Source organism: Epinephelus moara, chromosome 14 (genome assembly GCF_006386435.1).
Source record: "Epinephelus moara isolate mb chromosome 14, YSFRI_EMoa_1.0, whole genome shotgun sequence".
NCBI lineage: Eukaryota > Metazoa > Chordata > Actinopteri > Perciformes > Serranidae > Epinephelus > Epinephelus moara.
Genome location: NC_065519.1, coordinates 2672429 through 2683561, shown reverse-complemented (window position 1 = coordinate 2683561; position 11133 = coordinate 2672429). Strand labels below are relative to the sequence as shown.

The following is an 11133-nucleotide window of genomic DNA, read 5'->3' as shown; positions in this document are numbered from 1 at the left end:
TTTGAGCCGGCTGCAGTTGTTGCCAGGTTAAACGGTCCGTGCGGTGAACTAACAAGGCGGAACATAATTGGCGTCACTGCAAACTCTGAATCCATCGCAGCAGTTCAGCATATTTACTTATATATAAACGGAAGTCGGAAACGGAAATTCGCCTCCTCAAACCAGAATGCCAAAAAATCGGGGGTCTGCCCCCATTGGCTGTATCGCCGTCTGCCGGAAGTCAGACTCTGAATACAGCCAATGGGTTCCGAGAATGGCTTGCTACTAACGTACCATTAGAGTAATAAGATATGTACGACAGGGGACTTCTGCTAGCTAGCTAGCTAACCAGCTAACATTACGAGGAAGCATACTTATACTAGCTGGCGTGTTATCGTAATGTGAAAAAATCCGACAATTTTGCAGAACAGGACAGATGACAGTGGTAGCCATGGCGACGTCTACCCCTTGCTGGCAAGTCAGCATCTGAAAACCCTCGCTCCGAAGGGCTAGCTTCATACCCACTACCCCTCGTTATGCCCCCTACCCCTACACGCAAAAAGGAATTGGGACACCCCTACCCCTCGCGGGAACGCGCAAATGTAGGGATAGGGCCAAGGGGTAGGGCTAAGGGGGGGTATTGGGACGGGCCCTTAGTCTTTGGATCTTAAAAAAGGTTGAGAGGCCTTTCACTGGCATCTTCTTGGGTGTTTGGAGATTCACAAAGATCAAAATTGAGACATTTTCTGTCTTTTCTCCACCTGAGCGCTGCAGTGTTACACCTACAATAACAGACACTTTAAACTTAGCTCTGTGACTGTGTCTGATGCTTTTTGGCTCTTTTGTGTATTGAGGCAACAAGCTTTACAAGCTTTTAAAGTCATTTAAGCAGGACACAGTTCAATAATCTCAACAACAAAGCATCCAGTAATTAGACAGTAAAATCCAACGATGAAGACAGCAGGGACACAGAGGACACTCAGCACTACACACTGTGAGCGCCAAGGTTTAACCTGCCTCAAGGCTATGAGCTTACTGCTAATGCTTCAATAAAATTAAACTAGATTTACCGCTTTGCAGTTCTACACCTCTGCGAACCCATCAAGTTGCAGTTTCAGTTTCCATCCTCGTTCACAAAATGGGACAGACATACCATCACAGTGACCTTTGATCATTACATTCAAATCAGTTCATGTGAGATTTCAAAACGAGACTTCTCCTTGAGTGAGACTTGTATCTTATAGCACACACAATCTAGATGCTTGCCTTGTTGGCAGTGGTTAAGGTGAAGGAGTGAAGAGCTTCTGTCAGCTGGAGTTTAAAGATAGAGGCAGCAATGCCTTTGAAAAGACCAACCAGCTATTACCGCCTGTTATTTTTCACCCATTCACTCTCACACACATACACACACTCAGAGGGGAGAAGGGAGAGATCTGACACATCACAACAGACAGATCCAGGCACATTAATACAAACGACCCAGGGTCATAACACTCACAATAACAAACCAGTCAGAGGTGATGAAAAATGTTTCATCTCTCTGCAGGGTCTTTTCCTTAATGTGGTCAGACACTTATAATAACAATCTGAGCCTGTCAGTGGCAACACTTTTAACGATCATATACTGAAAGTGCCAAATGCCCTGAACAATTACAATGAGCCTGTTTCACAGCTCTCTGCCTCAATACTCAACCTTCACTGGGCACTTAGATACAAATGTCCAGGTTTAAAGTTTCCACCCGTGGTGCAGTCTCCAGACTCACAGAGGTGTTATTTAACTAACCTCACAGTGACAGTGATTGTTGAATTAGACACTCCTTGCTGTTTACATTAAATGTGTGTAAAAAAGAGCAGTCCTGCCATCAGAAAGCATTTCACTAACAGCTGCCTGAACAACAATGAAGACAAAGTGTCCATGTTTACCTTGAGCTGCACCAGGTGGACGTCCACGTGTCTGTTGTCGCTGTCTTGTCCCACAGAGTGTGTGAGCTGCGTGACTCTGTCGCTGGTCGATCTCAGCCACGTCTCGATCTCCGGTAGGTGGAGGACGACCTTCCAGTCGGCTCCAGTGTGGAGAGGTGGAGGTTTCTTTGACCTGAAACAACACATGTGGAGCAGGAGACTAATGTAAAGATTTAAAGCTGCACTAATAAGTATTTATTAAAAATAATAGCTCAGATGACTACAAGTAATGTTAGAGGGGTCACTCATAGTGACAGACAAACAAAACATTATCAGCTGACCCTGCAGAGAGCCTCAGCCCTACTGACTGAGTTGTTTTGGTTTTACTGCCCACTTGTTCTATGTTTGGGTTCAGTCTCACAGCTCTCATCAACACAACAGCCGTTTGCATCAAACAAGCTCTAATAAACCACCAACCAGCAGACAGACACAGTCAGAGAATAACTAATGAAGAGAGTGAAACATGTAGCAGCTGCAGAGACAGAGATTTTTCTCAGGTGTTGCTGAATGATGATCATGTTGCTCTGTGTCTGCTGGATGTGTACATTTAGCTAACAATGTAAGAACATGAGCCATGACAAGTTCCTGAGGTGATCATATCTCAGGTCTGCGTCTGTCAGCTCGTGGTGGCAAAACACTTCCATCAAAGAAGCTTTCAGTGGATTTTAAAGCAGAGAAAGTAGAATTCTCACTACTTTTCAAAGCCGTTCTCTTTTATTGCCTATTTTTAGTTTTACAAGTCCAAAAAAAGCAACAACAGCTCTAGAACAAAACAAAGAAAACAGAATTTGATCTAATGTGTTCGACCAGTAATCTGCAACCTTCAAGACCTTTTCTTAAATAATTTATGTGCTTGGCTCCTCTGTGTTGTAGAGACATCCAAGTTTTGAAGATGGTTAAAATATGTAGCTGTGATATACAGTAACATATTACCTTAGCTAATGTTAGCAAAAAGCTACCTAACTAGCTCGCTAACGTATATCCACTGTTGTAATGTAAATAAGTAATAATACACGCTACAAGTTTTGTTTTTTGTTTTTTGAGTATCTGTACTTTCAACTTTAACTTCTAGCCCGCTTCATTTCCGAAATAAAATGTATACTTTTCCTTCAATAAACTTCCCCTCAGCATCTTCGGTACTTATTACAAAAGAGGGAAGGAAGCAGGAGGCACGAACAGGCAGAATAATAACAGAATGGGAGGGGAGGAAAAAATAGATTTTGTTCTTTAAATCTTTTAAGTTGTCAAATACTTTGTTTTTCTCCTAGTGTAATGTACACTCCATTTTTAAGGTGCTGTTCATGTTGAGAATAAAAAAATTTCCAATACTCAGAATTCTGGCCGCTCACTGTTTATTACCAGCATGTACTTGTACTTTTACTGTCAAAACTTAAGTACATCTAATATCATAAAATTGATATTTGATACTTAAGTACAGTAAATATCAGATACTTTAAGACTTTTACTCGAGTAATGTTCTAATAGGTGACTTTAACTTCTACCAGAGTCATTTTCAGGTGAGAAATCTGTCCTTTTACTCAAGTGTAGCTTTCAGGTACTTCATCCACCAATCTTATTAATCATCATCAACGACCCCTCATATTTACTTAAAAACACATAGCACTCAAAGGATAATTAGTCGTCATCATTACGGCTGATCTGTTACCTCTGGGAGGGGTCTCTGCCCAGGTGAGGTCCTCCCCCGGTGAGGCTGCCCCTGCTGGGGCCCGGGCCGGGCGAGGAGGCCCCGTCCTGGGACTGATGCTCCTGGTCCAGACTGAGAGGAACAGTGGAAACAGTAGCGGAGGGGGTGGGAGTGTCGGGGTCCAGAGTCGGGGTGACAGAGGTGATCATCGGAGAGAGCGGCTCAGGGGCCACAGGTGAGAGAGCTGCGATGCTCATGGTGAGAGACAGAGAGGTACAGGATTCCTACTGTGGGCGGACGAACCTCATTGGAGTAAACTGGAGAGAGACAGAGAGAGAAATATGTAGAGGTCAATGAAATACTGAGATTCAGAGAGGGAACAAAGTAGGAAAGAAAACAAAACTGTTTCACATAAAAACACAGAAATGTAAAATACAAAACATATAATTTAATCAAACAACAAAACTATACTATAAACACTACAAACACCACAACTGCCACATCAGACATTACAGAAAGTGGATGCAGTGTAAACAGTTTAATCGCTTCCTTTTACATTCAGTGTTTGACTCAGGTACACTGACTGAGACCTCAGGACCCAAACTCTCATCTAGTCCTTTGACAGACTGAGGGACACAAGAGACTGTGCGATGGCAAAAGCTGATACTCTTAAAATAAAATGTGAGTGGGGTCTGATGTGATGTTACCAGCCAGAGAAAATACTGAGTGTCGTATGTTGTACATTGGCTGCAGGTGTGGGCGGGAGAAGCACTACTACTACAACTACTGCTCTAATTTGTACTCATCATCTCTGCATCCTAAAATCTTCACAATGCAGTGTAAATTATAAATGAACTATGGTAAATGGTTATAATTAGAGCTGGGGTTCATCAGCACTTTATTGATAGTGAATGCATCACACTCTTCACTGAATCCATCTGAGTTTAGCTTTCAAACTTCAAAACTAAAGTTTAAAATTACTTAAATTCAACAAGACTAAAGCGAAGTTTGGCAACTTACAGCAGCAACATGCATTACAATTACAGTATAGGTTCATCTTAGTCTAATTATTAGGCAGTAGATCCAAAACAGAATCAAACTGTAATTAATTAACATTTAATACATGTGTAAATATGTGAAGTGTTGTTTTCTAACAATCAAAACAAAAGTACAGTCCTTTCAGTTTCATTACGTTATTATTATATATAAACGCAGCTGACCGAGTCTCATTTAAAATCTTTGAGCTATATTTCCACTTCACGTAGCGTCCTGGCCAATAGGAGGTCAGCAGGAGTGAGTGATGAGCCAATTAGAGAGCTAGATTACTGTCTGACCTTTCAGTCTATTATCTGACGTCGGACCGTGGAAATACACAAACACACGGATACATAAATCTCACTGTGACCTTCACATGCAGCAGGTGGAGAAATGAAACAGCTGCTCAGCATCACACACACACAAATAAAGAAACATGAGTCACATGAACAGAGAAACAGAAAGTAGCCTTCACAGACAAAAAGCTTGCATATAAAATAGAGTATTATAATAACATGAGCATTCTTCTGTTAAACACACGTTCAGCTATCTGCTTTGTATCCTCTAATTATGAAGCTTAGCACAATCATTTCATCAACAAAAGCATAATCAACAAAATGAATAAACAAGAGGAACAGAAGCAAACACACTCCACTGATCTTCTTTCTCCTCCTCAGAAGCTAAAGATTATTATTTCCCCTCTGTAATTTCCTGCCATCTCCACAAAGACTTCCTTCACATCTCATCCTTAATCTCTCTTTCTACCTCCACTTCAGCCATCTCTGTATATTTCACAGACACCTTCTTGTTCAAGCCACCTGATATTGGCTTTGCTCACCTCTGTGATATTTTAGTGCAGAGTGCACGATGCACAGGTGAGAAAAGCGTTGCAAACGGGAGGGAGGTTCATTCGAATCAGGAGTGCAAAGTCATTTATTGTTATCTTGGTGGACAATCAGAAGCACATCTGATTCTGACATGACGTCAGTTTGCTGCTAATCAGATGGTTTTATCAGCAAGAGAAAATAAAGTACTTCAGCAGCATTCACCAATGTACAACTTGAATATATTGAAAAAACATACATTTAAATCAACATAGCAATAGCTAGTAAAATACACTTCAGCCCAGGCTTCTGATTGATGTCAAACTTCCACAGAAACTCTACTTTTTTCTTGTCTTTGTTCGTTAATGAAGCTTCTGTTTAAGCACAATTTTTTTTGCTGGAGTTGAAACATTGCCGACCTTTGAGGACGTGTCGGTCTGTTCAGTCTGAATGCACCTTTGGAGAAGTATTGTTTCACTTTAAAGCTCACTGTGAATGAATGAGAAGTAAAGTTATGAAAGTGGGCTGGTACTACGGCTGCTCCTGAAGAACTGGCTACATGGCGTGAACATAGATGTATTGAGAGAACTGGACACAGCATTGGAGGTGGGACCTTGTTGATTCTATGAAAGTTGCGCATGAAGCCAAAAAAGCTCTCTTTCCGCAGTATGAAATTACCCAGATCCTCCGCATGCTGAGGCCCATAAAGCAAGCGCACTAGAGACTTAGGGAGCGATCACACCGAGATGAAACGTCAGAAACACGATGCCAGTAAAAACTATGATACTGCGCGTCTGACCGGCGTTCAAGCGTCTTTTTAGACAGGCGTTTTTCCGGCGTCTTTTTAGACGCGCGTTGTTAGACACTGAAAAGTTAAAATATTTTCAACTTTTTGAGCGTCAGACGCCAGTAGCTAGCGCGCATCTCTAGCGTTTCATCTCAGTGTGATCGCTCCCTTAAGGCAGCAGAGCACAGCTGAACACGACCAAGTGGCTAACTTCTGGTTTAGCCCTCTGCTAACTTGAATGGGGACAAAATTATCTTGCGGCTCCTCTAGACATTTAAAATGTTATCAGACCAAATGAATTAAATCCTGATAGTGAAACAAGTCATTTTGCAATTGTGACACTCAAAAAAATGTATCTACTGATTTACAGACCTCTCTTTACACTGTAAGTCAACAGGAAAAAGTATTTTGGGGGTCTGGCCACTGCGTATGTCATACTGGCTTCAAAGCTTGGCACCGTTCTAAGGGGACTTGGGATTAAGGTATGTGGAGGCTACGATAACTGATACTAGCATAACACAATCAAATATTGGACCTAACTGACAGATGTTATGTTGTGTTTTGGTTAAGTAGGTGCCAACTTTTGACAAAGAAGAAGAATACATGAAATAAAAAACAACAATTGACTTTGATCGTCCCAAAACTATCCATCATGACAATGTTAAGGGATCGTGATGCTAAATCAGTGGCGTACTCTTTGAACTTCCCGCAGTATTCTTAGCTGATGAAGACTGAAATGCACATCTATGTAAATCAATCAAAACTGACTAAATACTTCAGAGGACATGGATGTAGAGTGGCAGATAAATGTTAAACTACGTGTACAAAGGTGAATTTTATTGCTCAGAAACAATGCTGACTGTGAACATTTGGCATTAAGTTTATGCAACTTCTTGGAAACATTATCTCTATGTAATTAGCCTCTTGGCTCGTTATGGTGTCATTTAAACAGATAAGATGTCATAATTCACCAGAGGAGCAATAAACACAGTGATGGCATGGACGAAAAACAACGTTATGATCAATTCTGTGTTGCTGAAATTTACGCCCACTTTAGAAGATAGCTCTGTGATTATTGGTACAGATGAACATTTAAATGATCTGCATGTTATTGGTCTACAGTTCAAATGTCCTGCAATGAAACACACCCCAGCTCTATGACAGTTTATGGTTCAGTGCTTATGGCTCAGCAGTGATCGCTTACCAGAACTGCTTGAGCCAAACAAGGAAACAGTTTTGTTTTTTTCCCCTTTGAAAGGACGCCCAGACATACAAGAGCCACAAAGACAGAACAGCTACAGATGGAACAGTGGAGATACTGGGAATACTGGGATACTGCAACTCTTCAATGCATTAAAGACTTTCAGAAAACTTTCTGGAGGTCAAGCGTGACTGACTGAAAATGGCGTCTCGGTCAGAGGAGAATCTCCTCTGTCCCATCTGCTTTGAAATCTTTAAAGATCCTGTGCTCCTGTCATGCAGCCATAGTTTCTGTAAAGCCTGTTGGGAGCGGTGGTGGACAGGGAGGCCAGGTCAAGGGTGCCCAGTCTGTAAGAGAAAAAGTTTATTTTATGTTCCTCCTCGAAACTTGGCACTGAAGAACCTGTGTGAAGCTTTTTCAGTGGAGAGACATCAGAGACGTTCTGAGGTGCTCTGCAGTCTGCACTCAGAGGATCTCAAACTCTTCTGTCTGGATCACCAGCAGCCAGTGTGCGTCATCTGTCTGCATTCAAGCTTACACACCAACCACAGCTTCAGACCCATCGATGAAGCTGCTCGGGATTACAGAGCGGGACTGCAGGAGCTCCTGAAGCCTTTACAGGAGAAACTAGAGCTCTTTAAAGACATTAAAGGAAACTTTGATCGAACAGCTGAAGACACTGAAGCTCAGGCTCAAGACACAGAGAGGCAGATAAAGTCCGAGTTCTTGATGCTTCAGGAGTTTCTCCGAAAGGAAGAGCAGGCAAGACTTGTTGCAGTGAGGGAGGAAAAGAAGCAGAAGAGTCGGATGATGAAGAGGAAGACTGAGGCTGTGAGCAAAGAGATAGCAGCTCTTTCAGACACAGTCAGAGCTACAGAGGAGGTGCTGAGAGCTGAAAATCTCTCATTCCTGAAGAACTACAACACTGCAGCTGAAGTGGTCGACTGTTTCCAGTTGAAAGATCCACAGCCGGTCCAGGGAGGTCTCATAGACATGACCAAACACCTGGACAACCTGCCTTTCGCCATCTTGGACAGTATTAAGAAAATGATCACAACTTCAAAGCTTGTGGAACCAAAAACTACTCCTGACCCACTGCGGTACTGTCCGCAAAAGCTAGAGGCACGTACCTACTGGAGTGTACTGCGGGGTGAATGTGTGTCTATGGGGCCGATTAGTGCACTGCCACTGAGGAATGACACTCAAGGACTCGACCTTACAGGTCACAAACCAAATTTCCAACCACCCAAGGCTCCTTCAAAAGGGCTGGAAAAAACAGTGTACAAAATGTTCGATGATCTGTTGGGTACAGATTTATAGATTCCAAGAAAATGGATGGTGGACCTGCGGAATGGATTTGTGGAGTTTGTTAGTTGAAGCGGTGGCTGTTAGCAGCTAGCTCCACTCGCAGCCAGCGGCCGCCGGACTTCACATCTATTGATCCCCTCAGGACTCCACCCAGATCCAGACTATCTCGAGAAGGTTTGTCGGTTGATGGTGTTTGACAGGCAGGTAGGAGGCTCAGTTATCTGTGAGTGTAGCTGTGCTGTAAGTAAACAGTCTGAACTCAGATCAGTTTTCTCTGACAGAGATGAAAGTTTAGTTTGAATCACCAACTCTGTGAGAGGACACCAGTCAGAATTTACAATGAACCTGGGGACAAATCCTAGTTGTCTCACATTAGTTATTTGTTGAGAGCATAAATACAGAGATGTTGAGCTTTTCAAATGATGATCAGTAAGTGTGTGCTCGTAAATCAGCCATTTAACCTGTCAAACACTGGGACAGAGGGTACGAGCTAACTGAGCGTGAGCTGAACATGCAGCTGGACTCTCAACATCCAACGGAGAAGCCCGGATTACAACACACACACACACAGGCAGCATGACTTCATTCTCTGCTCAGGACACTATTACTCCACCATATCTTTACATAGCATATAGAGGTTTGCTGCTGTATTAATGTTCCGAATGTCATACCCACTTCCTTTACGGTTTATTTTTGTTGGACAGCGAATTTGATTTTATCTTCCACAATTCTACATTTTTTATTTTCTGAATTAATCCACACAGGGTTGAATCTCAATAAGACCATCACCTAATTAAGTCTGCTGGAGAGTTCAGTGTTGTTTTTGAGATCTGATGATGTAGATCAGATACTTAGGATTTCTTTCCGAAGGACTATTACATTCACTCTGCTCTGTTAATCAATGTTTTTAATTAGATTTTTGGATTCACATTTTAGATCTTTTTGGTGATGAGGAAACTAAGTCTTTCTGTACTGTACAATGTTTCCTGTATTATATATATATATATATATATATGTAGAAGAAGTGGACAAAATAAAAAACACCTGATAATAAAAATACCAAAGTCAATAAAGTGATTTTTAAAATTATTTGTATTATTTGACTGTAATGTTATTAACATTATCATCTTCATCATGGGGTGAAGCTTGTGTGACGAGCACAGAAGTTAAGATACTGAACTCATATACATGGTATAGGTCTTGTCTTTGAAGCATTGTAATAACTAACTAACTAACTAACTAATAACTCTAATGATCCTCTGACTTTTCCTTGCACCTTTATCACGTCAATATTTTTATGTGGTTTATAACCAAATACCTGCAGAACTAATGACTTTATGTTTCTTGCTAATGAACAAGTGTTGTAATGTTGACACACGAAAGTAAGAGGGTGAACATGGTCAGCTTTATACCTGTTGAACATAGGCATGTTAGCATTGTGAGCATGTAGACAAAGCTTTGATGTGCCTAAGAACAGCCTCACAGAGCCACTAGCATGTCCACATGGCTGTGGACATTTAGAGTGAAGTCCTTACTTTGAAGGTCTTATATTCAAACTGGTTCTCCCAAAATACAAATGCAAAAAAAATAATAATAATAAAGAGGACACATATTGACACCGTACCTCTCCATCTGCCTCGGCGTTTAAAGACATATTAATCCCATATTTTAAAACCAGATGGAATAATCCAGACTGTTGTGGAGGCAGACAATCAAACATGTGGTCGGATGATAAACTCTTTTTCTGTATCCTCTGTCTTACTGCATGAAGGAGACAAAACCTCAGTAACTACTTTGTTTTCTCACACTTCCTCTGTCTCTCCCTCCACTGTTACCCTCTCTGTGTCTGTCTCTCAGACATGGCTGACACAGCATGGCACTGCACACACACGGTCCATGTGTGTGTGTTCCCCTTCATCTCAGCTGTAGCTTTAAATCCTTTTAAGCACCACCCGACGCAGCGAACAGACAAATAAAATGTTTTATTCAAACTCTTTTCTCTGAATAAAATATGCATCCAGTTCCCAGATCAGCTCATCTGCAACTTTCAGCGTGAACTTCATACCATCATAAAAATGTAACAGGAAGACATTCCAGGGAAAAATTATATAAAAAAAGTTTCTTATTGATTTGCTAAAATAAAAGGTTAAGATAAACATCGACTGTGCAAAAAACTGCAGCTGTTAATTAACTATTTAACTAAAATAAAACAAATAAAAAGTTTTGCCATTACACAACATAAATAGAGATTAAATAGGAAAACTAGAATCATTGCTTCATGGCTGTATGACCCCACCCACCAGTCCACTCTGTGGTTGTATGACTCTGCCCACCAGTCCACCCTGTGGTTGTATGACTCCGCCCACCAGTCCACCCTGTGGTTGTATGACTC

The 11133-nt window shown here is 41.5% G+C and overlaps 1 protein-coding gene across 1 annotated transcript in view; it reads right to left on the bottom strand.

Moving 5' to 3' along the window:
- The window catches only part of akap6 (A kinase (PRKA) anchor protein 6), a 286320-nt gene that overhangs the window by 246789 nt on the left and 28398 nt on the right, over positions 1-11133 (bottom strand). Inside the window, exons 2-3 of the mRNA XM_050062199.1 lie at positions 3608-3903; positions 1903-2074 (exon numbers count right to left, since the gene is read on the bottom strand). Of these exons, the coding sequence (XP_049918156.1) occupies positions 1903-2074; positions 3608-3843 (408 nt within the window). The 5' untranslated portion in view covers positions 3844-3903. The remainder of the gene's footprint in view (positions 1-1902; positions 2075-3607; positions 3904-11133) is intronic.